Below are 25909 nucleotides of genomic sequence, written 5' to 3'. Positions count from 1 at the left end.
AGTTTGTTCTTCTTGATAAACTGTGTGTTGAGATACCTGTACAATGAGTGGATGGCAGAAACATGTTAAAAAGAAAATGTTTCTGCAGTTTTACAAAATTGCAACATTAAAAAAAAGTCAATTTCATGATGTGTGAACAGAAAAGAAAAACCTCTAATCAGTTAAATATTTAGAAATGGACAAAAATACTTTAGCTTTAGGAGGAGTTCATTTTGAAATCATAAGGTTAGATTTTAACTTAATCTTTAGTGCAAAATAAATGTACACAGTTTCTATTTAGGTTCTTATTTTTGACACAAATGGGGATTGACGAAGCGGATGACAGGTGGAAACATCCAAATATTTACCGTGTATCCTCATATCCTCTGATCATCTTTTCATCTATTTTTAAAGCGTTCCCAGATTATAATTTTTTTGCTTTGCAATTTTTAGCCAAAATCCAAAAAACTGTCTGGTTTTATAGGACATAGTTTCTGCAGAGCAGCAGTGGCCCACTAAAAATTGAGCTGTGGGCGGGACTGAGGGACTGACGGTGCAGATCAACCCCACCCCCCTTTCCCTCCCAGCTCCTGAAAGCTCTCTATTTACACTCTCCTGCTGGCTTACAGCCCCTCACACCTCCAACCTAAAGGCCCGTTCACACCGGGACGAAATTCGCCGGCGATTTTCGCCGACGTTTAACGCCTCTTGACTAAACAAAGGGCACCAATGAGAGTGTGCACACCGACGCGAAAAAACGCCACGCGTCAAAAAAAAAAATGCCTCGGGTTCGTTTTTTTTTTTTTTTTTTGACGCCTCGCGTCGAAATCTATTCGACCAATGAGAATGGCGCTTTTGCACACGTGTCTGGAGCTTCTGAAGTTACAGTAAAACACAACTTGGGGGCGCTCAAACACAAAACTGCCTTGCTGAGCATACATACCAGCGAAGAAGATAGACGCCAAGTAGCGTCTACACTGCCGCGGAGAAATAATGACGGACATTCTAAAACATCCCCGAACCAAGCACCAGTTGGAGCAACTGGTGCTTGAAATATTCATGTTTTCTTTGTATTATTCTGACAAGCGCGTAAATACTTGCTCTCTTCTTCTGAGTGAAAAGAGACTTTAAGAAGCGTAAAGTTGCGCAGCGCCACCTTGTGTACAGGAGTATTTCTGTTTACATTAAGCGCCATCTAATGTCAGGGAATGAAATTGCATGTTCGCTCGGCTCATCGTCAGCGAAAATCGCCTGGGTGTGAACACAAGAAACGAGGCGAAAAACGCTGGCGAATAACGGCTGGCGGATATTCGTCCCGGTGTGTACGGGCCTTTACATTAGCGGTACAACTAAAATGTTAAGCAATAACTGAGCTATCCAGCTGTACAGTTCTGATCCAGATGCCAGTTCAGACAAAGACGTGCATGGATCTATTTGTCTACGAGTGGATGTATCAGAATGGAGCGGAGCAGGAAGTGTGTGGCACACCCAGCATATTTTCTACGTCCCAAATAAGCTCTTTTTTTAAAAACTTTTTTCCTCTGCCCCTGATTCACAACAATTTGAATAAACGGACACATAAAATGCAATTGAGCTCAATTTTTATGGAATAATATTAATGCCAACACATTGCACACAAAACTTTCTAAGCTGCAAAAGAAAATATGAAATATTTCCAAAAGATATACAAAAAAAATGAAAGAAAGAAATTTGAAACCAAATATTGAATATTATTTAATTATATAATTATATATAATACAAGGTGAAATCTAATTTTTGTTTTTGTCAGATCTATTTTTATTTACCCAATTTGTACTTTTATTTATTTATTCTTATCCCTGGAATTTTACTTTTTTATCGTCATACATTCCCTATAAATCTGTAGCAGCGTACATTGATATTTTCGTTTGGTACCCATTGTACCTCCTTTGCAGTAACAATGAGGCTTTTGGAAAAAAACAGTCAATGGGGGAATCTTTTTATTTAAAAAAAAAAAAAACTAAACACTTCACATTTGCTTCACTGTTGTTGAATTTGAAGGTTTGCTTTTAAAGTTTTTTTTTCTTTTTCAGATATTGACTGCTTTGGAAAAAAATAATTTTACAAATAGCCCAAAAATATGACTCTTATATGCCCCTCCCGTCCTCAATATTGGTACGTCCTTATGGTCCTTTGGGCACCTAGCAACATTAGAGGAAAAAAAACAAAAAAAATCAGATTCACCCCAATAACTGTTGAACTTGTTGACTGTTACTTTATGAACATCATTTAAGGGTACATTCCTGCGCTTCTTGACTTGAGCTCGGTATTTTTGGTATGGTAACATATATTAATATAACATTTTAAGAAAACACACAAGAGGATACCATTTCAGGCTAATTTCCAGTGAGTATTATTTTAAATAACTAACATAACTTTATAACATCACATAACTTAACATAACTTTTATAACAGTTATAACTAACAGTTTATTTACTTAGCTAAAGTAAGTTTTAGCGCTTGTTTGAAGAAATATAGCATTGCTGGTAAAATTAATGCATTTTGGACTAAATTTTTGTTAATCACAACATTTTTAACTATAAATTTGCATTTTTTTTGCTTTGTTTTGTTGGGGAAAAAAAGAAAATATTAGACCAAGACAAGTTATTTGTAGCTTTTACCAAAAATAATCAAATCAAATTTTTTTGAGCTTGACATTTTACCAAAAAGGAGGGTCAGATGCTCTTGTATATAAACCTGCATTATTTCTTTTTTACAAATACAGTCTTGCTTTCCATAGAATGACTTCAAGGATGATGCAGCTAAATACAGAAAAGAGTGATGAGTCACAACAAGCTCCAGCTTCTCCCAGTTTGATTCCTTCTTACCTGCAAACTAACAACAGTTATGCTGGTAAACATGTCGATAGTGGTTAACATGACCATCTCCACATGTATATTGTGTATATATTGTGGCATATATTGTGTTCTCCTTGGTCTTTCAGGGCTGTGTTTTGATTTCCATCCAGACTTTTCCCCTTCGGATCTTCAGGGCGTTACAGATAACCAGCCATTTACAAACAACCCACAATTTTTAACTGTAGGAGCCACAAACACGCCAGTTGGTCCACTTCAGACAGGTAACCCCTGCTGTTTACTCTTGAAGGTATTTGTTGTCAAATGTGATTTTTTGTTTGGTTTTGTGACAGAAACAGCAATTACAATATATCTCTCCTCAACCTGTCCTAAAAACATCTAAAAATATTTTTCTGTAATCCATGTGTTATATGAACTGCTGGATCCAAAACTATTTCATGCAACATTGTACAAATCTCTCATTTCTTTTGTTTAAACAAATGTTTAAACATGGTGGCCAAAAGTTTTTTAATCTAGGAACAACAAATGTACCAAAATTAGGGGAGCAGATCTCATTCAAATTCTTAACTGTTCCAATGTTTGTCACAAAGAGGAAGGTTTGTGCATGCGGGGACCGATCCGGTAACTGTTACAGGCTGGGTAGCATCACTAGTATTTTACAATATGCTAGTCTGCTAAAACTAATATGCTAATTTCTTTTAAATGAGCATTACAATATGCTTATTTTCAGTAGCGTGCATTTGCAATATTCATTAAATCAACATTTTACAACATGCCGATTTGCTAAAAATAGCCTTTTACATTGTATTCAATAGGTAAAATTTGCATTTTAGATAAGTGGTAATTTGAAGTACATTTTTCTACTTTTGATGTTTAGGTAATTCCTTATAATGTCTTTTTTTTTATCAAAAACAAAAAATATTTTAATCCCTAACACTTACAATTGCTCTTTCGTTACATGTTAAACTTAAAATATTTTTGATGGAATTGGTTTTATTTGGCTCAGAATCTCTTAAAAAAAGCCAATGTCCCTTAAAATGTTGCTTTTAGAAAGTTATATTAGTTTAATGAATATGCATGTTGAAAATTAATGTATCAACAGTAAATGCCTCTAAATACCTTGAATAAACAAAACAGAAAACAAATCTCGTGATGCAACTAAAGGCAGCAAAAAACATAGAAAATAACCTCATAAATTTGGAATATTTTCATCCAAAAATCAAATTATTTGAAGACAAAATCTCCAATATGAAAATACGTCTGTCAGGAAGCAGCATAACAATAATAAAAATCCAAAAAGACTTTAATCCTCCCCAGATAAGAGTGGCACCATGGTTCTTTGTTTTGCTTAAACATTTGAACTTGCATCAACTTTTTCTTTGACCTTTTTTATTTTTAAATAGCAAATTTCTGGCTTTGTGACCAGAAACCAGAAATTCCAACCGCCGTCCTCCCAAAGGTGGAGAATGGAGCTCAGGCCAACCAGAAGGATCCACTGGAAGACACTCAGAAACGGCAGCTCCGTTTGCGGAAGAACAGGTGAAAGGGAGTGATTCTGTTCGCTGCGGTTAACGTGGGAATCTGACCATCATCATCATCATCATCATCATCATGATCGACGCTCACCATGGCCACTTTATCAGGCACACCTTAGTACCGGGTTGGACTCCTTTTGCCTTCAGAACTGACCTCTGGCAATCACCTTTCTTCTCCATCCTGATGCTCCCTTTGAACTTCAGCAGATCGTCTTGACCATGTTTACATGTCTAAATGCTCTGAGCTGCTGTCATGTGATTGGCTAATTAGAAATTTGCATTAACAAGCCGTTGGAGAGGTGTGTCTTATAAAGTGGCTAGTGAGTATAACTGAGAGTTTGTCATCTTATACTTCTTCTCCTCAAATACTGTTTATTTGCTGAGTTGACAGGTTTAAGTCAAAAAAAGTGTTGCTTATTGTAATCTAAACTGTTTTTACTGCAACATGGGTTTTTTTTGGCATTAGTTGTGAGGATGTCCTAATATCAAGCTGCATCTGCTGTTGTTTTTGCCCGCAGGGAGGCTGCACGAGACTATCGGCGACGGAGGAACGCATATATAGCAGCGTTAGAAAAGCGCGTGGTCAAGCTGGAGCAGCAAAATACGACTCTGGCAGCGGAACTCCGAGTCCTAAAAAGCCTCCACCAGAACAACATGGGGAGTTTTTTCAGAATGCAATGAAAAATTAAAAATGTGTTTGTTTTATTGCTACATGTTAAAGAGCTTGTTTCTCCATACACACACCTACTGACTAAAAGTACTCGACCAAGCTTAAGAGGTTCAAAAAGCTTCAGCTCAGATAAAACTGGGACTATCGTATTTCGAATTGGATGGAGACTTGTTTTAAAAAATATTTCCATCATGTTGGATGCCTCCACATTAGCTACAGGTTCCTAGGACAAATATATGCTTCGATTTATGTTTGGCAAACCAAAACCAGCTCCGTAACCAGAAATGATTATTCTGAGGCTTGAACTCCATGGAGCAGTGCTAACAGTGGAAACTGCTGAACTACTAACTGAAGGTATGAAAACACAGATGTACTCCAACGCCTGTCAATAGTAGACCGAAGATAAACTCGCAAGGCGCCCAAATCTTCCGCACGCCATGGGGAATACAACATCCCGTCGTCGAGCCCCAAGAGGAACAACAAGACTGGAGCCCTATCGACCAGAGCCGGAGCGAGTGAGGACACGGGCTGCAACCTCCAGCCCAGACGGTGAAAATGCACCACATTGGACAGAAAATCCATTCACAAAGCATTAAAATGCTGGTTCAGGTTTGATTTATTGCGCCACATTTGGTGGACACACAGTGGTCTTGATTCTTACCGGTTTTCTTTTACATTAAGGCTGAAGTGATGTCATAGCGTCAGTTTAGGCGACACACCCACCCTTAAGACTCCATGATCACTGTCCTGCACATGCACTTTAATAATCACTGTTCTGCAGAGGAAAACTCTAGAAATCTGGTAAGGCGGAGCTTTGGAGAGACAGTGATCATATGTCTGAGTACTAGACTGATAATATCACTTCTTGCAAAAAATTGTTGCATTAGAAAGGCAAGCTCTATTCAAATAAGGCCTTTGAAATGTTTACTGATTACTTGGCATGATCACTGAGGACATGGTTTCATTTTCATTTGTACTTCATTTTTTCATGTGTAGCAAAAACCAAACACTATACTACACACTGTACTTTAGGGTTAAAACCACACGATGGTGATATTGAGTTCATCCATATGTTTACCTCCTTCACTGCACATCATCATATTTGGGGTAACTTTACGTTAAAGCAGCTGCAAATGTTCAAAATGAAAACCAAGAACTTAAAAGGACTTGTGAGCGGCAGAGGTCACTTGCAGCCACTGCCTGACGTCATTTACAGAAAATGAAACCACAGTCTGGAATTAATGGGTTCTCAGGAAGCCATTTCCCCAAAAGTAACCGAATAAAAAGGATGTTTTATTACGATGCAACATAAAGGAAAATGGCTGTAGATAAGGGAAAATTAGTCTAAGACATGGCTTGATTCACCAGCTTGTTTGGTAAAATAAAAACTCAAAAATCCTGATTCTGTTTGCACAAATTTGCATTCAGATTCCCAGATATGATGTGCAAACTTTTATATAATGCATTTGGGTCCTGTTTCAAATATGAAAGAAGAATAAATCTTTAAAAACATTTTAGGGTGAGGCAATTTAATTGATTTTTCCAGGGAAAACCAAAGTAATAAAATGGAACTCATATAAGAAGTAAGGAACAAAAAAGAAGGTGTGTAAAATTAAAAAAACTGGAGATAGGAGAGTCATATAACAGAGTACGACATTGAAGCTCTTATGCCCTGATCATCTTTTATAGAAACTTGTTTTTAATTCTAATGTTTTTTTTTTTACAAAAACGATGAGAAAAGAGGCAAAAAATGCAAAAAAAAATAAATATTAACAAAATACAGTTTGGTATATAGAAAGTTGGAAATATGTAATCAAGTATAATTTTTTTTGTAGTTTTGTGAAATTTTTATTTCTTTTTGACAGAAATATCTAGTACGTCTGATAGTAGTTTGGGTTCTGAGAAACTTTCCTTTTCACGGTTGCAGCCTTTCGTGCAACATTGCAGTTTAAACCGCTCATGTGGGGTATCTTTCTTTTCATTGGTTGAGACTGCAGCTAGGGTGACTCATGCAGGGCTCTGATTGGTCCACCGCCCTGTCAATAACCGCCATCGCGCTCAGTCTGAGATACAGCCGTATAGATGCGGAACAGGGAGAAGTAGGAGAGCAGGCACACAACAGAGGGAGCTGAGGACTCCTGCCCTTCAACACTGAGTACAAACTGTTCCCGCCGGAAAGCCCATTTGGTCAGTTTTGTCGAACCGAACCGGGACAAACCGTGAACAGCCGTGGAAATGGCGCAGCCAGACAGCAAGAAGATCTTTTTTGAGAACCTGTCCGGAGCGGGAAAAGCCATCGCGGTCCTGACCAGCGGAGGTGATGCTCAAGGTAAAGTGTCACGTCCACAAGATGGATTTTAAGGACAAGATGTTGGAGGTTATTCCCCCAATTCCAGCTGTGAGATGCTAGAAAATAGGCTACTACGTCACGTGGAGGGGCCTAACGTCTAAAAGTATGTATCTAAACTATGACGCAACATGGAGTGGTTAGATATTATTTTACTTGATCGCCACCAAAAAGCATGCAATTAGCTAGCACGTTTCGCTAGTTTACCAGTCACATTCGGATCTCGTGACATTTCGTGACAGCATCTTTCAAGGTCGGGCTGCCTTTCCTGCACACACAGGAAACTATTCGCGTAGCGACAGTCTCAAACAAAGCGCGGATAAAATGTGACCATTAGAGCTTTTAGGAGTCTTTTTGGACCGCTGGACTTATGAAAAATGCAGAACATAAAATAAAAGGGTTTTCGAGGGGGATGAGAGTCTGCGGGCCGGCGGTTGATGCGTTCTGTCGGTGTACGTGATGAGCAGCACCCGGCCTCTACGTCACAGAGGAAACCCTGGTCACGTGGTTAGCCGGCTCTTCTTTGATAGTGTCTGAAGCTCGACGAATTCCATACAACGAACCAATCCAGTTTCCCCTCATAATTCATAGCGATACCGTTCTGTTCGTCCCCATATAAGGTAAAATGACCTTTTTAGGTTTTTCCTCGATATGTTTGACATTGTTTCCCCTTGCAAATGTTTAAATAAATAATTATTTTGAAATAAAGATAAAAAGACTTCCTGAGTTGCGTGTTTCCAAAGCAAAAACCCAGGTTTGACCAACACTATGCCTGACTAATAATAATAACAAATTAAGGACTGCTCATTATTTTTGATTCTTTAAATGTATTTTTCCTATTTACATTTTTGTTACTTTTAGTTTGAATAAAATATGCCAAAAAAAAAACAATAACATAGAAGTAATTTCCCATTTTCTTTTACCTTACAGTTCCTACTGCATTTTAAAAGTAGTTTAATAGGTTGCAAACTGTTTTTTCTTTAAATATTTAGTTTGAAATGTTGTTTTTTTTAATTCATAATTGACCATTTGTAACTTTATATAAATACTCACAAATCTATTTAATAAAAAACCCTTTGTCTTTGTTTCTTTGCATGTTTTTCTATAGCTCGGTGAACAAAAGCAGATCGATATGTCATCACTGTACCGCTTTATTACAAATGTACAAAGATGGAACACAAAAAACACACAACAAAGCTATGAAATACATGTAAGCTAATTATCAGAGAAAATTATGTGACATTGCTATTGTTTAGCTTGCTGTTATTGTACAATCTTGAGTAGTTGTTGGGTAGACCTGTACGATAAATAACAGCCTACACACACCTTTACACACATGCTAAAGCAATCTGACTCGTTCATAAAATGAATGAAATGTATGCATTTGACAATCGGATGGACTCCTCTTATGAAAGATGCCTGCCTCCTGTGTGAACATAGGTCATTTAAAGTATTTAAGTTACTTTTATTTAACCCTTTTACAGCGGAGCTTCAGCTCCATTGTTTAGATTCTTTCAACTACTGTAACTCTTCAATCACTGGTGCAGTTAACGGCTGATTCGCGGTGAATGATTGATCGGTCACGGATCTACGGTATGTCAGAAGCGTGTTATATTTAGATGTCGCTAGCGACAGCTCTGGTGTTGAATAAAACTGTTGCAGTAAAATGAAAATAAAGTTTTTAGATGTTTTTTGTTTTGGTTTTTGTGTATTGCAAGTCATTTTATCATCAAAACATTGACCTCTAAAATTTAACATTGCAAGTTTTCCTCATATTGTGCAGCCCGGCTTTTGAGAATATCCATGGATTACAATTTATGTATTGAATTAGGACAGTTTACTCTATAAAATGTTCAAAATCTGAATGACAAGGACATCTTCATTTCACAAAAATACCATGTAAGGGGGCAATTTTCACATATTGTCATGTTGTTTTCCTGCAGCTGTCATTCAGCACTTGTCAGAAAGCTTCTCATTCAGCTGCTTTTGTGGCTCGCTGTGCTCCGAGCGAGTTTCAGTCATGCAGAATGAGGGGCTGCCCGCTTTGGCGATGACTTGCAAACTCTGGAGAAGAAGAAAACGACAGCTTCACTCTAGCTCAGGGACACAAACGCACATGTTTGCATGATTACATAACAGGACTGCTGGTAACGAGCTGGCCCGCGCTGTTAGCCGCACTTGTTGGTAAAAGAACAAAAGCAGATGCTTTCATACAAAGTCTTTCTCTCCCGCCGCTCTCACAGTCTAAACCTCCGAGTTGCTTAGTAACAGCTCTGCAGACGCCTACGGCTTTCTGGGAAAAATGTTGGTTTGGGCTCCTCCAGCCAAGTTCCCGTTTGGCCGGCAGCGGTTGAAGCATTAACCATTACCTGTGCTGCTGGCGTTCGAGCCTCCACCAATGCCATTCACTCGTCTTGGCAGTTTTACGTGATGAACTCTGCTCTGCTCTGTAAAATGGGGAAACATTTGACCCAACATGGCAGCGTTTCGGCCTGCTCCTTTTTGAAATTTGAAACTAAAACGCTGGCAATTGTGTGTTTCGCAGGAATGAATGCTGCCGTCCGTGCGGTGGTGCGCATGGGGCTGTACGTGGGTGCCAAAGTTTATTTTATTCATGAGGTGAGTCAACACGATTAAAAATGTGTCTCTACAAACACATCCATCTATCAGCTCCAACTACTATCTGCCCGCTGAGGCTTCAACGGGTTCAGCCAGTTAACCGGGAGATGGACTAGTGACCAGGAAGTGACCTCGCATTTCAAACAGGAAGTACCTGCTGGTTCTAAAAAGCCAAAATCTCGTAGACTTCTATAGAGAAATAAACATCTATTACTATAACTTTCTGTTTGTCCGAATCATTCCTGTTGTTCTGATGCCTTTTTTTTTGTTTTGTTAACACGTTCTTGCAAATTCTAACGGTATTTTTCCTTTAATGGAAGTTGAGTTATAAACTGGCAAATCAGATTCCTCGAATATTTAACATGTTTGACACCTCCTAATGGTATGGACTTCCAACAAGCTCTGTCCTGATTTGGTGAGAGTGGTTGCCATAGAAACGTTGACTCGGACCTCCTTGGACCAATCACTGCATACTGACAACACCTGGCCAAAAGAAAATGGTGACCGGGTTGACTTCATTTGTTGGAGCCTTAAGGAAGTCCTTTTCTGCATCCAGTCCTCATTTACAGTCAGTGGTTCAATCTGGACGACTGGAAGAATTTCAACAAACTCCACCATTTCTGAAATGTACCGTAAATTTGCCAACATGAGGTGGAAACGAGTGAACTCTGCAGTCTACAGTCTCAGTTGTAATAGGTTTACAGGAAAGGCGGCGTGCGCCTTTTACCAAGCATGGGAAAGCTCCACAATAAACAAGAGCTGTGCTCTTTGTCGTCTGTTTCACAGCCTGTCCTCCTCTGTCAGGCTGTTACGTAACTGACTGGAGGCCTCAGCGGATGTCTCCGCTGAACCTCCCTTTGTGCTCAGTCAGCACAATAATGAAAAACCACGGAAGATGTCTTTTTTAAATTCCATTTCCTTACGGAATGTGGTACATCTAATGATTCTGACCCCCCTTTTTTTGTCTGTTTAAATCAGGGATATCAGGGTATGGTGGATGGAGGGGACAACATAGAGGAGGCCTCATGGGAAAGTGTCTCCAGCATGCTGCAAGTGGTGAGTCACAATACAAGTCCTGCTGGTTTTCTTTACTGTTTTCAGATTATTATTTTTTTTACTACTTTTATTGAGGATTATTCTCTGGAGAGGTTAGCTCACAGAAGTGGATTTTTTTTTCTCAGTTCAGTGTTAAAACGAGGGATGTCACAACCCGATCAGCTGATCGGAAATCGGTCCTGATCACGTAGTTTGGGCCCTGATGGGAATTGGATGTTTCGTCCCGATCAGGGATCCCGTCTTTGTTTTATTCTTGTTATGATCAACACTATATATTTCAAGCTTATTGTTACAGATAAAAACTCCATTTGAAGTCTGCATATAATGAACAAATCACGACATTCTATTGCCGAAACCCTATGTGCTATCTTATGGGGTCCAGATGACCCCACCCTTACATGGACGTGTTATCCCTACCATGATAGAGGTGGAGATTCAAAAAATTAAATATTTCTCTTTCTTTTCCGTGAGAATTAAATGGAGACGGCTTCCAAGGGACCGTCAACAAAGTGCAATTTCTAAGGGGGAAAAATGATCTAAGCTAGTATTGAATACTCATATTTATGCTACAAAAATTTGGGAAGAAAGTTATTGTTTTTTTATTTTTAGGGATTTGTAATTGCAATATGAATCAAATATGATCCAAAGTGTTCAACAGCCCTGAAGATTTTAAGTCGATTGTTGAAGTTACTTCACAGAACTGCTGTGTTTAAGTGTTAAATTATAAATATGTAACAAAAGTGTCACATCAGAAGATCCTCGAAATCAAATGACTCCATTTGGATCGGGGCCGAGGAAACCGGATGGGGCATCTCTAGTTCAAACAGCTGTAAACACCAGTTTCTGTCATCAGGGGGGGACCGTCATCGGCAGCGCCCGCTGTAAAGAGTTTCGCTCCCACGAGGGTCGCTTACAGGCGGCTCACAACCTGGTGCAGCGGGGCATCACCAACCTGTGCGTGATCGGCGGCGACGGCAGCTTGACGGGAGCCAACCTCTTCAGGGAGGAGTGGAGCGGACTGCTAAAGGAGCTGGTGGAGAAAGGTGGTGGAGAGGCCCCCACCATCAACGCAAAGGACAAAAGAAAGAAGTCTGACGCCTCGCTCCTTCTCAGGTCTGATCGAAGCCGACGCCGTGGAGAGGTACGCTGCCCTGCACATCGTCGGGATGGTGGGCTCCATCGACAACGACTTCTGCGGGACGGACATGACCATCGGCACCGATTCGGCTCTGCACAGAATCATCGAGGTGGTGGACGCCATCATGACGACTGCACAGAGGTAAGAGGGCCGCCCCAGAGGGGGGCTGCTGAACCCAGCCGGCCAGTTCTCAGCCCGATCTCTTCTCCTGTTTCAGCCACCAGAGGACGTTCGTGCTGGAAGTTATGGGCAGGCACTGCGGGTAAGTAAGCACCAACCGCAACAGAAAGACTCTCATCTCCTCGGTTTCCACCCACATGCGTTGCGTTTCAGATACCTGGCGCTCGTGAGCGCTCTGGCCTGCGGGGCGGACTGGGTCCTGATCCCTGAAATGCCTCCTGAGGACGGCTGGGAGGAGAAAATGTGTCAGAAACTCTCAGCGGTAACAGCCTGTCGTTTGTTCCCACACGATGGCAAAATCTTCTCATCCTCAATGTGTAGCGTTCGATTTTTACACATTTGTATCTCTCCGCAGTCCAGAAAGTCCAGTCCAGTCAGGGGAATTTACTGGCCTGGTGTCTTAACTTGACTGTTTTTTTTTTTTTCTGCTTTGGGAAACGATGTGATTCAGACCCGCTCCAGGGGCACAAGGCTGAACATTATCATAGTTGCAGAGGGATCTCTTGACAGGCACGGGAAACCTATAACTTCTAGTTTTGTCAAGGATGTGAGTACCCGAAGACAAAAAGAGGCGAAGGGGAAGCCAGAAGCACGGAGAAACCCGCCTAATGTGGGGCCAAACACAAGCGACCCGACAGTTCCAGTCTTAAAGACCCACTCCGATCATCTGAGCTGTTTTAAAAACAACATTGTCATGATGCCTTTTTTGGCCCAAATCAAGCAGACATTGGTTTTCTAGGACATACTTTCTGCAGAACGGCAGTCCATTGGAAATTCACCTCTGAGTTAAGAGCAGACCTGTTGACCCGCCCCCATTTCCCATCATGCATGTGTTTATGTGCCCTCCCTCTAGCTTACAGCCCCTTACACCCTCAATTTAACGTTACCGGTGCAACAAAAATGGCGAGAAACGTTGGAGCTATCCAGCTGTACAGTTTATGAAGCTTGCGGCCGGCCCAGCGTAGTTTTCACATCACAAATACGATCCTTTCTCAAGCAGCATTTTTTCATCTGCTCCTGATTCACAATTATTTGAATAAAGAAATACTCAGAAATGCCATTTGAAGCTTGATTTTCTTTAAAAAGGTCTTCCAACATTAGAAAAATGCTAAAAGAACATATTAAAAACACTTTTTTCATTGGAGTGGGTCTTTAAAAAAGCATCCTGACGCTTTGACAGCAATTGACCTTGGCCGAGACTGTCGGCAGGGCCGCCGTGCTTCTGAAAGCCCAGGTCATTAGCCGCCCTCTCAGTTTTTCTGTCATGTCTCTCCACCACACCCCCCCTTGTAGAACCGTGCAGGAATGAAACGGCTGAATATCATAATTGTAGCCGAAGGGGCGATTGATCGTAACAACAAAGCCATAACCACTGAATACATAAAAAATGTAAGTACAAAGCTTTGGTGGCCAGCCTCCCATACGACTCCTGCCCTCCTACCCCGGTGTGGCTTCCACTCTGTCGCTGTGTTTCTGGAATGCTCTATCAGGCACACTGGCTTGTTTGGTAAGATGGCTTTCACGGTTTGGGACTGCACCGCAACAACACTAAGAATTAAAAAAATTTTCTCTCCCTGAAGCTGTGTACACACCAGGCCTTTAGAACATGCTATTCTCACGTTTCTCACGCTCACATGCTTTTAGATGTTCACACTGGGCAAGCAGGCAGGGGCTTCTTCTTCTTTATCTTTTTCTTTTTCTACTGTCCGCCACCTACAGTTTGAAGAGACTTGATGCTAAATGTTAACGCGATTCAAATCTCATGATTTGACCACAAAATGCTAACTAGTCAGTTTAGCGTCCTAGCAATAGCACATATAAAATACCGTCACATCAGGATAGTGGCCGTGGTTTATCGTTATTTGAAAAACAAAAGCAGACGTCGTCAGCCTCGCCGCTGTGCCAGAGAAACCAGTACCTTGTCACTACAATATCCAAGACCCTGATTGGTCAAAGTTTCACCAGGTTTAGCTGGGAACGCGTGTTCGTTCACTGGCAACGCATTTTGGACGTAGAGTCTTAAAAACTTGCGTAGCTACACGTGATCGTGAGAGTTTTGAACACTAATGCCCTAAAACGATCCAAAAAAATGGTTGCTGCTACGCTCTATCGTGGGAAATTTCAACACAGAAACCCTGAAAAAGGTTATGAAAACATGCGTAGCTACTTGTGAATGCGAGAGATTTGAACGCGGAAGTCCTAAAACGGATAAAAAACACGTGAACGCAGGGGCCCGAAACGGGCGTTTCCATAGACTTTTCATTGGAAGTGGCTGCTTGAATAGGCGTTGCCGATGGCGGTGTGTACATAGCTTCACACACAGTTTTTGGACTGAGGGATCTTTAATTTTTCATTCCCCTCCTACTAACTAGTAGTTCATTCATCGAACTATTTATTTGTTTGTTTTAAATTGGTTTTAAGCTAACACTTACTGCCTGGGATTGCATTATGAGCTCCCGGCTAACATGACTGAAAACTTAGAATGGCTTGCTTGTGCTTTGCTGTTTCCCCTTCTCCACCTTTATATATATATATGTGTATATATATGTATATTTATACATCTATACTGTGTTTGTGGTTCTTCGTGTGTTTTCAAAAATTGCACATTTTGTCCGTATTTTTAAGAACATTTGAATTATTTTGCAGCGGTAACTGTCTTCTGCCCTCGCAGCTCGTCGTGAAACACTTGGGCTTTGACACACGCGTGACCATCTTAGGGCACGTCCAGAGGGGCGGAACCCCGTCCGCCTTCGACCGCATCCTGGTGGGTTCATTTAGCCTCGGAAGTTGGTAGAAAACTGTCAGAAATTCTCATTTTAAGGAGTTTTTGGATCCAAATCCCTGCTGAATACAGTTTAAATGTTAAATCTGATCTGTTTACTGACTGTTTCACATGTATTATGCATTAAACAGCGGTGGATGCATTATTTACTGTTCTGTTGAGGCATAGTAGTGAGCCAGAACATCTTGTCTAAGCCCTCAGGCGTGAGTTTAAGCACATTAACAGATTTGTGGCTGAACACATGAAGAGATGCACAGGCTACTACAGACTCACAGGAAGAGACGAAGGTGCAGAATCATGTTAACGCCTGGTGTCGGCTCCTGCAGGCCAGCCGCATGGGCGTGGAAGCCGTTCTGGCGCTGCTGGAGACCACGGCCGACACGCCGGCCTGCGTGGTGTCTCTGTGCGGGAACCAGTCGGTGCGTCTGCCCCTGATGGAGTGTGTACAGATGGTAAGAGCTGGCCGCCGACCAAAAACTGTAAGCGCACGTCTACGGAAGCTGCGGGGAGGAAAAGCCTGTGGGGCCGAGCAGCTTAAGGGGTGATCAGAGTGTCTCTGATGTTCAGGAGAGAGCAGCGTTGTCGTGTTTGGAGTGGCGAGCGCCTGTAGGGATGATGAGGAGTTGGAAGAGTTGGTCATGACTCGTACACAATTTTGTAATGATAGGCAGGTTGCCATGGAAGCATACACAGATGCTTTATTCTTGAACTGGTTTGTCACGAGTGAAAAGAATCCTGAAGGAGCTTTGATGGATGAATCCTTGCAGACTGTAAACACAAACGAACTTGTGTTTTTGTTTACAAGCCGTAGAAACATAGGGCTCTTTAAAGACCAAAGTACTTAAACACAACTACCGGTATTTAATCTGTAACACACACAAAATGTCTCTTTACTGAAAATGAAAGTATGCTGAGGTAAAGAGTTTCCAAATTACATTTGGGGTTCCACAGGGCTCATTTGTGGGCACCTTTATTTTTTCTATTCATAAATAAGATATCTGTTTCTTTATTGACTCCATTAGACAAAAACAGGGTTAGGTTTGTATTTACTGGTTTTCTCCAGAAAAAATGCCTCTTCAAAAATCACAGAGCTTATACACAGCTAATTGCTATATATATAAAAATCATGATTTAAATAAGTAAGCCATCTGTTACAGATTCCCTGGGGAGATAAAGCCAGGAGCATGAAGAGTCAAAGAAGTCCAGATATAGTTCAAACGATTTCATTCTTCCTAACTTGTAGAAAAAATACAAAGGAACTCTTCTTAGATAGTGAGACCATGTCACGAGGTCAGACAAAACCTAAATGGATCTCTTTGGTAGAAACGCCACTCACCATGCTTGGAGGAGGAAGAATGCTGAGCTGCATCCCAAGATCACCTTTCCCCCTTTGAAGCATGGAGGTGGAAGCATCATGCTCTGGGGCTGCTTTTCTGCAAATGGGACAAAACAGCTGATCTTTATTAGGGAAAGGAGGAATGAGGCCATGTATGGAGATTGTGGGCAAAAAACCTTAGTCCATCAGTGAGAGCATTGAGAAAGACTGTGATCCCAAACACATCGCCCCGGCAACGAAGGAGTGGAAGTTCTGTAGTGGTCTAGCTAGTCTCTGGACCACAATCCAATAGGGAATCTGTGAAGGGGGTTGTGTTGCCTAGCAACAGCTCAAACCATAACAGCTCTTGAGAAGACCTGCATGGAAGAATGGACCAAAAACGCAGCAACAGTTTGCGGAAACTTTGTGAAGATCTACAAAAATTGCTTTACGTCTTTATAGGAGCTAAAAACAAATGTTTTTCAACATTATACAAATACATTCTTTAGAAATTAAGCAGTAAGATTTCCTTGATTGAAAGTGTCACTGATGAACATTACAGAGCAAACTCGTCTTTTTAAATGGGGCCGTTGTCAGAATCAAAGAAGGACAAAACCTTTTTCTTCCCTTTATGTTAGAAATGACAGGAAAAAAACTGCAAACCTTAAATATTTTGTAAGAAAACAGCCGTCTAGAGTTCCTGATGCTGTTCTGGAAGCATTTTTAATAAACATAAATCCATTTCCTTCAGACCCAGGAGGTGCAGAAGGCCATGGACCAGAAACGATTTGAGGAGGCCGTCAAGCTGCGGGGCAGGTATGGCTGACCGGCCGACCGGCCCAAAACTCACTTAAATGCAGTGTTGTGGTTCGAAATCTGAGCTGACAAAGAGGTTTTTGCAGGAGCTTCGAAAACAACCTGCGGACGTACAAACTGCTGGCTCATCGTAAGCCGGAGTCGGAGCTGCCAGTCGTGAGTCCTCACTCTGAACCGTCCTGAGGTCCACCTACAAACGCTGACTCACTGTAAAGGCGTGGCTTGATGTGTGTGCGTGCATGGATAGAAATAAACTGGAATCCGCTCCATGAAAAACGATGGACTGCACCTGCTTAAGTGGCCTGCAGGTGTCTGTATGCTGCTGTCCTGCAGAGAGATGACTAACACACGCACACACACACACACACACACACACACATTTCTAATGATAGTCTATGTGGAGTCAGACCAAAGCCATCAAAAACCCATTCTTATGAAAAGCAGCAGATGTAACACAGTTACCCCCCACCTCAATAATATTTTGTTTTGAAACTCCCAGAGCAACTTCAACGTGGCGGTGCTGAATGTAGGAGCCCCCGCCGCCGGCATGAACGCCGCCGTGCGCTCCGCCGTCAGAGTGGGGATCTCGGAGGGGCACAAAATGTTTGCCGTCAACGACGGATTCGAGGGGTTTTACAAAGGACAGGTGAGCAGAACAGCACCATCTGAAGAGGAACACACAAAGAGATCCCATGTTTTGATTGAAATGCATAATTGACCCGAGAAGCTTCAAAAAATGATTCTGTGCAAGAATTCCAATTTTTCTTATCACTCTGTGGGAGAGAATAGGCTTAGCTCGGTGAGAGTGAGAGCGGCGTGCAGCCGCTGTTAGCTGCCTCACTGAAGAATTATCATGGGAACCCAGGGGATAATCTGAACAGATTAATGTAAACCAATTTCCCACACTGGCTGTCCGTCTGCTCTGCTGAGCAGATGCAGTTCCGTAGGGAGCCACTGGGTGCAGCAGAGAGGTGGTTTACAGCCAACTCCGTGAAACCATGGTCACAATTTAATTAAAAAAATAATAAATAAAAAAGTTTCAACACTTTTATTTATTTTTTGCTGCTGTTAATTTCTGCCACCCAAATGAACACAAAAAAAGAAGATCTAATGAACTTGAAACTCTGAAAAGCCCAGAAGAAAATTGTTCTTCTTGGGTTCTCCAGGGTTAAAACTGTCTTTTAAAGATTTTAAGTTGAAACTTTAGCTGATTTAGTTGCCTTTGGATACGCAGCAAATATTGAACTAATCTGTTTTCTGAAATCTCCCCTCAGATTAAGGAGGTGAAATGGAGTGATGTTGGAGGGTGGACGGGACAGGGAGGCTCCCTGTTGGGAACTAAAAGGTAACACGCACAAATCTTCTCAGAATTTCTATAATTCTAATTCCATTCATTTGTTTTGAAGCAGCAGGTAACAACAAAGGCTGTCTTTAGGTGTTTGAGTCGATGAAAAACATCTAAAGTGGAATTTCTTTGACCAGTTTGGTTCAAATCCTTCCGGTTTAACCCAAACGAGTGTAGACAGTGTGTGTCGACACACATGCTTTATCCTCTCCTTTGTTATTAAAACTGTTACACAGTGACTAATCAGACCTCTGAGGGAAAAGAACCTCCAAACACCAAGTTTAAGTACATTTTTAAAGAAAGAAATGACTGATTAGGCCAACATAATCCCTTATTTGGACATTTACGGTTATATACTAAATATAAGAGTGCAGATGTAAAATGATCAATGATTCTGATGTTTAGATGGAGCGTTAGCAGAGTTTCACTGTAGAAGAAGACTAATTGATTGCATTTTGAAAAAGGCCAGAAAGCAAACGGTCAAAGAAAACTAAGTTTATGGGTGATCAGCTTCCAGAGTCTCATCAAAAAAATATTTGATAAAATCTTTAGTCTGTGTAGAAAACAGTGACCCCTAGTGGCCAAATAAAGCAACAATTTCTTAATACCGTATTTTCTGGACTATAAGTCGCCCTTTTTTTCATAGTTTGGCAAGGGGTGCGACTTATACTCCGCAGCGACTTATATTAGAAATAAATTGAAATAAATACATTGTTAACCCTCCTGTTATGTTCATTTGTGAGGAACAGAGATGATGTTCCTGGGTCAATTTGATGTATGAGGTATGTTAAGTGTTAAGAGTATGTTAAGTGACTCAAAGAATCAGCAAACTTTTTTTTACAGTAAGATCTTGAAGGCTAACAACATAATATTCTATTTTCCAATGATTTCATAGATTCAAAAATGCAATAAAAGTGAAAACTGTTTCTACAAATACAGGATGAAAACAGAGTATTAGTTGGCCAATGATGCTTCATGAAAGGAATAAATAAATAAGTTTGAGAAAAAATTACTGTGAAATTATTAGATAAACAGTCTGCTATGATTGTGTCATATAAGGTTGTGAAAGTTAAAATGCGACTTATAGTCCAGTGCGACTTATCTGTGTTTTTTTCTACTTTATAATGCATTTTTGGGCTGGTGCGACTTATACTCCGGTGCGACTTATAGTCCGGAAAATACGGTAGAAGCATGAGTTAAGTCAACATTCACCAACTACTTCCTGGAATTTATTCAAAAACTAATGGGAGGGTTAATTACTTGAATAATTATTAAATGGGTCCCCTAAAGAAAAAAAAAAACGGTCCAGAAGTCAACATCTGCCTCTGCTCTTGTTGTGTTTCTGTGTTTTCGGACGTTTCTCTTCTAACTCCTCTTCCTCCCTCCTCAGAACGCTTCCTGCGAAGCACGCAGACAAAATAGCCGAGCAGATGCGAAAATACAATATAAACGCTCTGCTGGTGATTGGAGGATTCGAGGTACGTACCAGCCACCCCCCATACAAAACCTTGTTTTTTTAATTCATGACAGAATCTTCTCCTTCGTGAGCATCCATGACATCATGAGGCATAGAGAAGCCCGTTTCCTCCTGACATCAGACTGTAACGCTCCCACCAGTCCTGCTTGGCTTCACGGCAGCAGACGGACCGCGTCTCCATATCTATGCTAGTTCAGATCCCCAACTGTTTGCTTCACCGCAGCCATTTCACGCTCTCCCATGTAGACGCTCACCGGCTTTGATTTTTCCTGTACGATGAATGTCTCCTCCCATGTATACAGTATATAGATATATATATCTTTTTTGGAGGGGGTGAATGTGGAGTGGTACCTGTCTGTTTCGCTGCTGCCCGTTGTGATAGACCTGGCTCCTCCCCTTGGCATCCTTCCACCTTCTCTCGCTCACCTCTGTTCTGTGCGGCAAGTAGCGCCTCCTTCCCTCCCCCAAGCCCGCCGGCGTTGCAGCCCTCACTAAAGTCGTGGGTTCTGCCCCCCCCTCCCTTCCCCGCAGGCCTTCCTGTCACTGCTGGAACTGTTAGCGGCTCGCGAGAAGTATGAGGAGTTCTGCGTGCCCATGGTCGTGGTTCCAGCCACGGTCTCCAACAATGTGCCTGGCTCAGACCTCAGCATCGGCGCCGACACGGCGCTGAACGCCATCACTGATGTAAGTGATGAATCCTCACGCACGCACGGCAGGAAGGGAGGGGCTGCTCGGTCTCTGAGTCCCTCCCTTCCTTCCGGACAGGTAGGTAAGCGGGTGACCACGCACGCAGGAGTCATGCTGAGAGGCCCGACTGCGGCCGCCGTGTTTGCTCTGCCCGCCCATATTTGACATCTCCCCCCCCCCCTGTGTGCCTGTTTTAAGACCTCCGTCCAGCTACATCGCTCACTTTGTCGTCACACCGCCTCTCCTCGATTTCTTTTTTTTTTTTTACACTACCGTCCTCCCACTCTATGTCTGCCAAAGGGAAGCCGCAGCTTCTATCACACGGAAAGAGCCGGAAAGGCAGGATACGCTCCCGATTCCCCCTCCGTGTCTCTCTCTGAGTGGCCGCCGCCGTTCCCAACGGCTCTAACCCGGCTCTCCTATTGACTGCCGCTTCAGGCGCTCGAAAGTCTGCTGCAGCTGTATGAGGTCCGCACTACCTATGAGGAGTTTTGCATCCCGATGTGTATGCTGCCCGCCACCATAAGTAACAATGTTCCGGGCACGGCTCTGAGCATCGGGGCGGACACCGCCCTGAATGCTATCGTGGAGGTAAGGCAGCCAGCTGGGCTCCGAGCGCTGACCACAAACACACAGCCTCCAGCCACACACTCAGATATGACCACTGATGCTACGTTCACACAGACCATGTGACACGCACACCCACACGGTGTTAGGTAGTACATTGTTTTTAGTTTTTTATTAGGTTTAAATTTGTTAAGACGTTGACAATAACGCCAGCGTTGGCAATCGTGACAAATATTTATTAGCTCTTTACAGTAAGTACCGTATTTTCACGACCATTGGGCGCCCCCTGCTGGCGGAAGAAAATTTATGACTTTTAAGCTCCACGGGCAAAAAAAAAAACCTGCATGTCACATCCTCAAAACAAACTTTCAAGCACGGGGGTGGAGTGGTGATGGTTTGGGCTAGACTCCAACTACAGCGTCTTGGAGTCAAAGGTGAAAACATGTTGATGATAGAAGGTAACCCTCTCTTAGTACTGTTTTCTGCAGACCTGCTGTCTGGTGAGGGCAGACCCCATCAATGACTTCAAAGACCAGCATGCTCTGTGTGGAGTCCCCCCCCCCCCCCCCCCTTCTGTCCAACCTGCCACTCGCCTCACTTGCTTGATCTAAGCCACATTTTTTTTGCCACATTAACGTTTGCTCTTATTGCCGCGTCAGACGTGCGACCGCATTAAGCAGTCGGCCAGCGGCACCAAGAGGCGGGTCTTCATCATCGAAACCATGGGGGGCTACTGCGGATACCTAGCCACTGTGGGGGGCCTGGCAGCCGGGGCCGACGCCGCCTACATCTACGAGGAGCCGTTTGACATCAGGGACCTGCAGGTGACTGGCACGCGCAGAGCGCCCTCTGCTGTTTTGGAGGCTGCTCTCACGCTGCTTTTTCTCCTCGGGACAGGCGAATGTGGAGCATCTGACGGAGAAGATGAAGACGAGCATCCAAAGAGGACTGGTCCTCCGGTGAGAAGACGTCTGTCGGCAGGGAGCACGGCTCTGCTCTCACGCTGACCCGGTGTTTTCCCGCTTCCAGGAACGAGAACTCCAACGACAACTACACCACAGACTTCATCTACCAGCTGTATTCTGAGGAGGGGAAGGGGGTTTTCGACTGCAGGAAGAACGTGCTGGGACACATGCAGCAGGTCTCACGCCGGCTTATCAGTGGAAACAAATCTCTATGCTTTGGAATTCCGAAACATGAAAAAAAAAATCCCCTGCACTGTTGCGTAAACACAGAAAATCCTCGGTTTGGTGTCTGGAAATGATTGCTGGAAGCTTTCATGATACAGGAAAAAACTAAACCTCTAAAAACTGAAAATGTCTCTCTTCCTTTCCGAAAGGGAGGAGCCCCGTCCCCGTTTGACCGCAACTTCGGGACGAAAATGTCGGCCAAAGCCATGCAGTGGCTCTCCAAGAAGCTGCTGGAGACGTACCGACGAGGTGAGCTGGAGCCCCAGCAGGGCCGCGGTGCAGTAGCGCCCCCCTCCCTCCCTGCAGAAACCCGGCATGGAGTCACTTAGCCTTAAGAAATGTGGGAAGACTTCATTATAATCGTCCAAATCTATGTCTTTGTGTGTTCTTTTTGTCCTTTTGTACACACGGACAACATAAGATGAAGGTAAATCTTTTGCTTATCTGCTGGCTCCATGACCGTCTCAGTGTTGACACTGAAGCTCCTGTGTGTGGCGCTAGAAACGCGGCGTTATGGGCGTCTGCATGCGTGCTGCTTCCAGTCGAACCCTTTGACAGAATTATCGGAACTCTGTTACGAAATTCCAACGGATTCTGATTCGGAGAAAAGCCTTCGCTTTATGAGGACTCTCATCTATCCAGGCAGATTCCATCATTGACAGAACCTTTTGGATATGAGGTGAAACCTCTTCAACTTTAAAAACCAAGTCCAGATGAAAACCTTTAAACCTACTACTAGGATTTACTCTGGACACTTTCTTCCTTAGCGTTGTCTGTCTTTGTGTCAGAATCCATTGCATAAACGGAAGAACCGTCATGGTAGTTTAAAGATCGTGTGTCATTTAGTCGACGTCTCCGATGTTAAAGGCTTGGAAGCAGCACGGATTAGCGAACATCTGCTGTCTGTCTGCTGTGTAGGACGCTTGTTAGTTGGGATCTTGATCTATGCACGTAAAAAGTTCGTAGATTGTATCAAAATTGAAGTGAAGTTGCGTCAGGTTTTTTTTGTTTAACGTAGGTCGAGTGTTTGCTAACTCTGAGGACTCCTGTTGTCTGCTGGGGATGCTGGGCCGGACGCTGGTCTTCCAGCCCGTCGTCACGCTCAAGGACCACACCGACTTTATGTAAGTGCCGCTCAGATCAGCCAGCACTTGTTGTTGTTGTTGCCATGGCATCGAGGGCGTGACCGTCCACCTCCTCGTCCACAGTCACAGGATCCCCAAGGAGCAGTGGTGGCTGAAGCTGCGTCCTCTCATGAAGATCTTGGCCAAATACAAGACCAGCTACGACGTGTCTGACTCGGGACAGATCGAGCACGTCATCCACACCCGGCCCAAGGAGTCAGACGCCTCCGTGGCCATGTGAAGGCGGCTAAAGGCCTCATTCCTTCTCCTGCAACCCGTTTCTTTCAGTGTGTCATCTCCTCCTACCAGAGTGCTTCTCGCACACACAGCTGTCCCGCTATGCATCTGTGTGTGTGTGTGTGTGTCCCGGGTCGTTTTAGTGTCGTCGTTGTCGTTTGACATAAACATTTTGCACTTTCTCTGTCTCGAGTGGCGTAGAGAAGCTCTGGAGACGGAGCTGCACAAGGACGAAGTAGAAACTGTCTCTGCAGTCTAACGTAGAGCGCGTGAGACGGACGAGCTCTGCTCGCACTCAAAAAATTAATATTTATCTTTTTAGATTTCTTTATTTTGCTTACAGACATGGTTCTATTATAATTATACATTGGCGCTGCTGCTACCAAGCAGCTGTCTGTCTTTGCACCGGATGTTTGAAACTGTTCCCATTGAATAAAGTCCGACTTGAAAAAGTGTCTCCTTCTAAAATGTGTCTCTTTGTGGAGCCACCACCAGTTTGAAGTCCTCTGGCTGAAAACAGAAAGACAGTTTTATGTGTTCACATTTGGGTCTAAAATGACTTTAAGGTATAAAATAAGGGAAACCATGCGAAAATGAATTATTTTTTTTTAAAAAGCACATTTTTAAAGAAACCAGTAAATAGGAAACCTTGTTTTTAGAGACTTGTATGTGAAAGGAAAAATAAATAAATTAAATTAAGACAAACAGAATAAATAATAAATATAATAATTTCAAATTCAAAAACTTTTCTTTATAATTTTTTTTTGAATGCTTTTAATTTTGTAAATCCTTGAGCATCTTTTAAAGTTTTTACAGCCTGATGGCAGAGGTGACTTCATTTCACCATATTTGATCATCTTTGCCTCCTTTACAAACCATTTCAATATCACAACCCTCAGTTATATTTTTATTAAATGTGGAATTGCTTAAAAAAACAACCCAAATTGAAACCCGTTTCAACCATCCCGCTGAATCAGCATCGATTCTCTGCAGAGCGTTTCCCCTCGTGACCAGCAGGGGGCGGCAGAGCTCCATCGAGCTCCATCCGCTCCTCGCTGGTTCATCGGGTCCACTGTGACATGGATTCCCTCCGTCGCGTGGCGTGTCCACTCCATCTGCAGGAGGTTGCTGTCTTATTACCGGAGTAGATTAGCTGTGAAGCTTGTGCCCGTGTCTGTGTGTAGCCATAATTAGGAATTAATCTTATCATTTGAAAGAAAATTTCAATTTCCCATGGGTGTATTAATTGTGTGTACATGTAATTGGGATTCCTGGCTAAATTGGCTTTTTTTCCCCTCTGTCTCCTGTGTAAGTATGAGTAATTACATGCATATATGGCCCGGCTGAGGCCATCGCTTAGCGACAGTGGAGTGACGTGAAATGTAATTTGAAGAAAAAGCTACCTGATTCACCTTTACTCCCCCCAGACTGTCCAGGAGTAATTATTATTCCTAACTTAAACAAGTCTGCTTAATTCGGGTTCACACCCACAGCTCTGCTGCAAAAAAAACAGCAACCAAAAAGCTCGCCTCAACTGATGGTAGGTGCATTTCTGCAGAGTTGGGTACTTTCTCTTTGAGCATGAAATTAGAGAACCCAATAATTTAGGCTGATTTAGGAATGCAAAAGGGGGGCATAGGGTCATGCGCTCATAGGTAATCAATACTAATTACCATTGCATTTCTTTTTTTCCTTCACATGAATGCGAACACTGGACTTATTAAAGGCTGCGAATGAAGGGCTCCCCCTTTACCCATTCTCATCAAAGGCCGCCCTGCGACTTTGTCTTCCTTTAATTCCTCGCTGTCTTTGGACGAGGCTCCAATTATAGCATTGCCGTGAATCTCTAAAACGGGCTGCACATTGACCTTTTTTCCCAGATTAAAAGCACATTCTGTATCTCTCGTGGACCCCCTGCACTCCTAATGAAGCCCATTTGTGGAACCGTAATAACTGGCGAGGGGCAGCCCTGTTAAACTAGACCGCTATC

At 42.7% G+C, this 25909-nt stretch overlaps 2 protein-coding genes across 10 annotated transcripts; both read left to right on the top strand.

Moving 5' to 3' along the window:
* The first annotated feature begins 2183 nt into the window (after nt 1-2183).
* LOC110017327 (cyclic AMP-dependent transcription factor ATF-1) lies at nt 2184-5080 on the top strand. 3 transcript variants are annotated; one of them, XM_020712799.2, is made up of 5 exons: nt 2184-2364; nt 2759-2871; nt 2963-3097; nt 4238-4373; nt 4888-5080. In XM_020712799.2, exons 2-5 carry the CDS (start codon nt 2760-2762, stop codon nt 5048-5050), a joined length of 546 nt encoding a protein of 181 aa, XP_020568458.1. In that variant the 5' UTR covers nt 2184-2364; nt 2759; the 3' UTR covers nt 5051-5080. The 3 variants fall into 3 exon arrangements, with proteins under 3 accessions (XP_020568458.1, XP_020568456.1, XP_020568457.1); XM_020712797.2 differs by having other exon boundaries at nt 2744-2871; XM_020712798.1 differs by having other exon boundaries at nt 2186-2293.
* Nucleotides 5081-7087: 2007 nt separating this feature from the next.
* Nucleotides 7088-24374, top strand: LOC101155970 (ATP-dependent 6-phosphofructokinase, platelet type). Of its 7 annotated transcripts, none has more exons than XM_020712703.2 (23): nt 7089-7368; nt 9932-10005; nt 10984-11061; nt 11915-12104; nt 12175-12340; nt 12417-12461; nt 12533-12641; nt 12831-12926; nt 15051-15143; nt 15488-15613; nt 17228-17292; nt 17379-17448; nt 17792-17938; nt 18567-18637; nt 20028-20115; nt 21240-21392; nt 22028-22192; nt 22266-22327; nt 22398-22509; nt 22708-22807; nt 22980-22985; nt 23577-23682; nt 23767-24374. In XM_020712703.2, the coding sequence occupies exons 1-23, from the start codon at nt 7275-7277 to the stop codon at nt 23921-23923; spliced, it is 2373 nt and encodes a 790-aa protein (XP_020568362.2). In that variant the 5' UTR covers nt 7089-7274; the 3' UTR covers nt 23924-24374. The 7 variants fall into 7 exon arrangements, with proteins under 7 accessions (XP_004080939.2, XP_020568362.2, XP_004080941.2 ...); XM_011488732.3 differs by lacking the exons at nt 12831-12926; nt 21240-21392 and adding exons at nt 13673-13768; nt 20646-20798 and having other exon boundaries at nt 7090-7368; XM_011488733.3 differs by lacking the exon at nt 21240-21392 and adding an exon at nt 20646-20798 and having other exon boundaries at nt 7090-7368.
* Nucleotides 24375-25909: the final 1535 nt, after the last annotated feature.

Source organism: Oryzias latipes, chromosome 20, assembly GCF_002234675.1.
Source record: "Oryzias latipes chromosome 20, ASM223467v1".
In the NCBI taxonomy this organism is placed as follows: Eukaryota; Metazoa; Chordata; class Actinopteri; order Beloniformes; family Adrianichthyidae; genus Oryzias; species Oryzias latipes.
The sequence above is the reverse complement of the archived record's forward strand: the minus strand, read 5'-3'. Positions and strand labels throughout refer to the sequence as shown.

What these genes read in the sequence shown, in the direction of transcription:
- LOC110017327 (XM_020712799.2), top strand. Translation starts at nt 2,760, where the DNA reads ATGACTTCAAGGATGATGCAGCTAAATACAGAAAAGAGTGATGAGTCA. An exon ending in AGTTGGTCCACTTCAGACAG is followed by an intron (nt 3,098 to 4,237) that starts GTAACCCCTGCT and finishes ATTTTTAAATAG; the next exon opens with CAAATTTCTGGCTTTGTGAC. An exon ending in CTCCGTTTGCGGAAGAACAG is followed by an intron (nt 4,374 to 4,887) that starts GTGAAAGGGAGT and finishes TTTTGCCCGCAG; the next exon opens with GGAGGCTGCACGAGACTATC.
- LOC101155970 (XM_020712703.2), top strand. Translation starts at nt 7,275, where the DNA reads ATGGCGCAGCCAGACAGCAAGAAGATCTTTTTTGAGAACCTGTCCGGA. An exon ending in TCCCTGTTGGGAACTAAAAG is followed by an intron (nt 18,638 to 20,027) that starts GTAACACGCACA and finishes CTCCCTCCTCAG; the next exon opens with AACGCTTCCTGCGAAGCACG. An exon ending in CCCTGAATGCTATCGTGGAG is followed by an intron (nt 21,393 to 22,027) that starts GTAAGGCAGCCA and finishes TTGCCGCGTCAG; the next exon opens with ACGTGCGACCGCATTAAGCA.